The sequence below is a fragment of the Oratosquilla oratoria genome, chromosome 36 (assembly GCF_046742065.1).
Source record: "Oratosquilla oratoria isolate Oo_2021 chromosome 36, ASM4674206v1, whole genome shotgun sequence".
Taxonomy (NCBI): domain Eukaryota; kingdom Metazoa; phylum Arthropoda; class Malacostraca; order Stomatopoda; family Squillidae; genus Oratosquilla; species Oratosquilla oratoria.
This window is the reverse complement of record NC_134812.1, coordinates 30364378-30366877: the sequence shown is the minus strand read 5'-3', so window position 1 is coordinate 30366877 and position 2500 is coordinate 30364378. Positions and strand designations below refer to the sequence as shown.

Below are 2500 nucleotides of genomic sequence, written 5' to 3'. Positions count from 1 at the left end.
TGTTTATCCAATAAACCTTTGTTGTTCTTTTCATTTTACTCTTATCTATTACATTTTTAACAAATATTTCCCCATCTTTTGATATCTTCCTCCACATTTTCTTGTCCTTCCTAACTCAGTTATTCCTTGATCTATTTCAATCTATTTTCTTTTCTCTCCGTGGATTTTCCTCCATACCCTTTGTTTATCCAATAAACCTTTGTTGTTCTTTTCATTTGACTTGGTCTTAGTATCCCTCTCCTCCAGTATATTTTATTTTAAATTTATTCTTTTTCACATTCTTGTTTTTTCCTTACAAGTTGATCAGTTTCAGAATTCTGTTCAGCATCAAGTGCAATCCCCTTACGTAATTTCATGAGAGCCTTGACTTCAGAATTCCTGAGCTGAATACTGAGTTCTTAAGACTAAGATTTATGTATACCTGACTGACGTTTGTTTGAGCTTTATTGTTTTATGTTTGTTTGATGTGTTCCCACTAGTGTTTATCTGTTTTGTGTGTGTGTGTGTGTGTGTGTGTGTGTGTGTGTGTGTGTGTGCTTGTGTGTGTGTGTGTGATTCATCATGATCTTGGATCACGTGTCGGACTCGTGATCGACAGCTATTTACCTCCCGGAAGAGAGCTCTGAGTTCATATATCACCAATCTATGGGTAGTGATGTGACTTTACACGCACACACACTTCCAACTCCCCGCCCACGAGAGTTGGAGTAACGACTCGCAGCGCAGCGATACTGACATTATTTCAGCCCTGGACGGAATTCGAGCCCGGATCGCCGTAGTGGCAGCCGGGAACTCTAACCACTGCGTTTGTGTGTGTGTGTGTGTGTGTGTGTGTGTGTGTGTGTGTGTGTGTGTGTGTGTGTGTGTGTGTGTGTGTGTGTGTGTGTGTGTGTGTGTGTGTGTGTGTGTGTGTGTGTGTGTGTGTGTGTGTGTGTGTGTGTGTGTGTGTGTGTGTGTGTGTGTGTGTGTGTGTGTGTGTGTGTGTGTGTGTGTGTGTGTGTGTGTGTGTGTGTGTGTGTTTAATCTTCTATTGTTATTTCTGGAACCAATGACGAGTACATGCATGTGGTAAATCTGTAAAATGGAAGTCAATCTGCACATTTTCAAAAACCAATAAATCCTCTCACTTCCATCAGGAGTTGCAACCCTGAGGGGTTGACACACGGCCTCCAGAATCGGCCCAAGATCTCTCTCTCTCTATCTATCAACTTCAACTATATCTCTTACACTTTTACATACATGGAGACCTGACAACCTGCGGCTGCTCCATTTCTCCAGTGCTTTCGCTGATTGCACAGAAACAGTGCCACATTAATACAACACGGACAACAGACTCGAGGAATAGCAGTCACTGGAGGGTTGCAGGTTTTCCATTTAGTGAGAATCGAGGCAACAACTGATTAATTACGATTACTGTCACTGTATACTAAAGGCCATTTTTCCCCCTTATGTGACAAAAATAAATAAATGAATAAGTAGATGAATAAATGAAATAAGTAATTAAATAAATATACAAATATACAAATAAATATATACATAAATAAATAAAAATAACAATAAATAAACTAATAAATAAATAAATAAAATAAACTCACCTCGTATGACGTATCGCTGCTTCCACTTCCATGACCTCAACTCTGATGCCCCGGATGTTGATCTGAGAATCGCTTCGACCCTCAAAGTGCAAAGATCCTCCTCGGATTCGCCCCATGTCACCCGTCCGGTACAGAAACATTTCATCTCGAGAACCACACTCGTCCGGTTCTCTCACCTTTGTCTTACAACTATCTACCCCTTGTAGATCTTCAAGACTTTCACTTCCTTCCTCCTTAATAGTTTCTTGTCTTTTCACTATCTTTTCAACAAAGGCTAAAAGTATAGGTCTAATCCTATCGTCCTTGATTTCAATATCGTCAATTTTGATAAAGGAAGTCTTTTTCGGGAATGTGATCAAGTTCGTCTGGTCCTCCTGGCTCACGACGTCAGGAGGTCTAGAGATGTAACCGTCACAGACGTTCTCACCAATAACGACAATTTCTCCCAGTTCCCCCTCCGGCGCCAGACTAAAAGGCTGACCCCCGTTCTTCGACTGAGGATTGAGGATGACTATGCCAGTGTTGTCTACGGGTCGTCCAATAGGAACCCTGGACTCTACAGGCAGAGACGTCTCATTGGCCTGGTAGAAGGTGACATCACCAGTGACCTCGGTCGATCCGTAGAAGTTGAGGAGTTTAGCTGAAGGGAACATGGTAAAGAAGTCTTGGAGAAGCCAGGTCGACAGCGCCTCCCCGCTGCTTACCCAGAGTCTGACTTTGTTCTGCAGTTTCCCGATGTAATCCTGTGCCGTGCTGAGGTAGAGTAACATAAGTTTCAAGAGCGACGGGACGAAGACGAGTCGAGAGACCCCGTAGTGGACCACAGACTTTATGATGAGTTCGGGATTAAGAGATCGTTCCTCGATGGGAACCACGGACTGGCATCCGAGGAGCGGCCCCAGGAG

General features: G+C 43.0%; 1 protein-coding gene across 1 annotated transcript in view; it reads right to left on the bottom strand.

Moving 5' to 3' along the window:
• LOC143019091 (uncharacterized) overlaps positions 1 to 2500 on the bottom strand; it is a 12432-nt gene that overhangs the window by 8727 nt on the left and 1205 nt on the right. The window contains exon 1 of the mRNA XM_076174790.1: positions 1596 to 2500. This exon is cut by the window's right edge and continues 1205 nt beyond it. Within this exon, the coding sequence (XP_076030905.1) occupies positions 1596 to 2500 (905 nt within the window). The remainder of the gene's footprint in view (positions 1 to 1595) is intronic.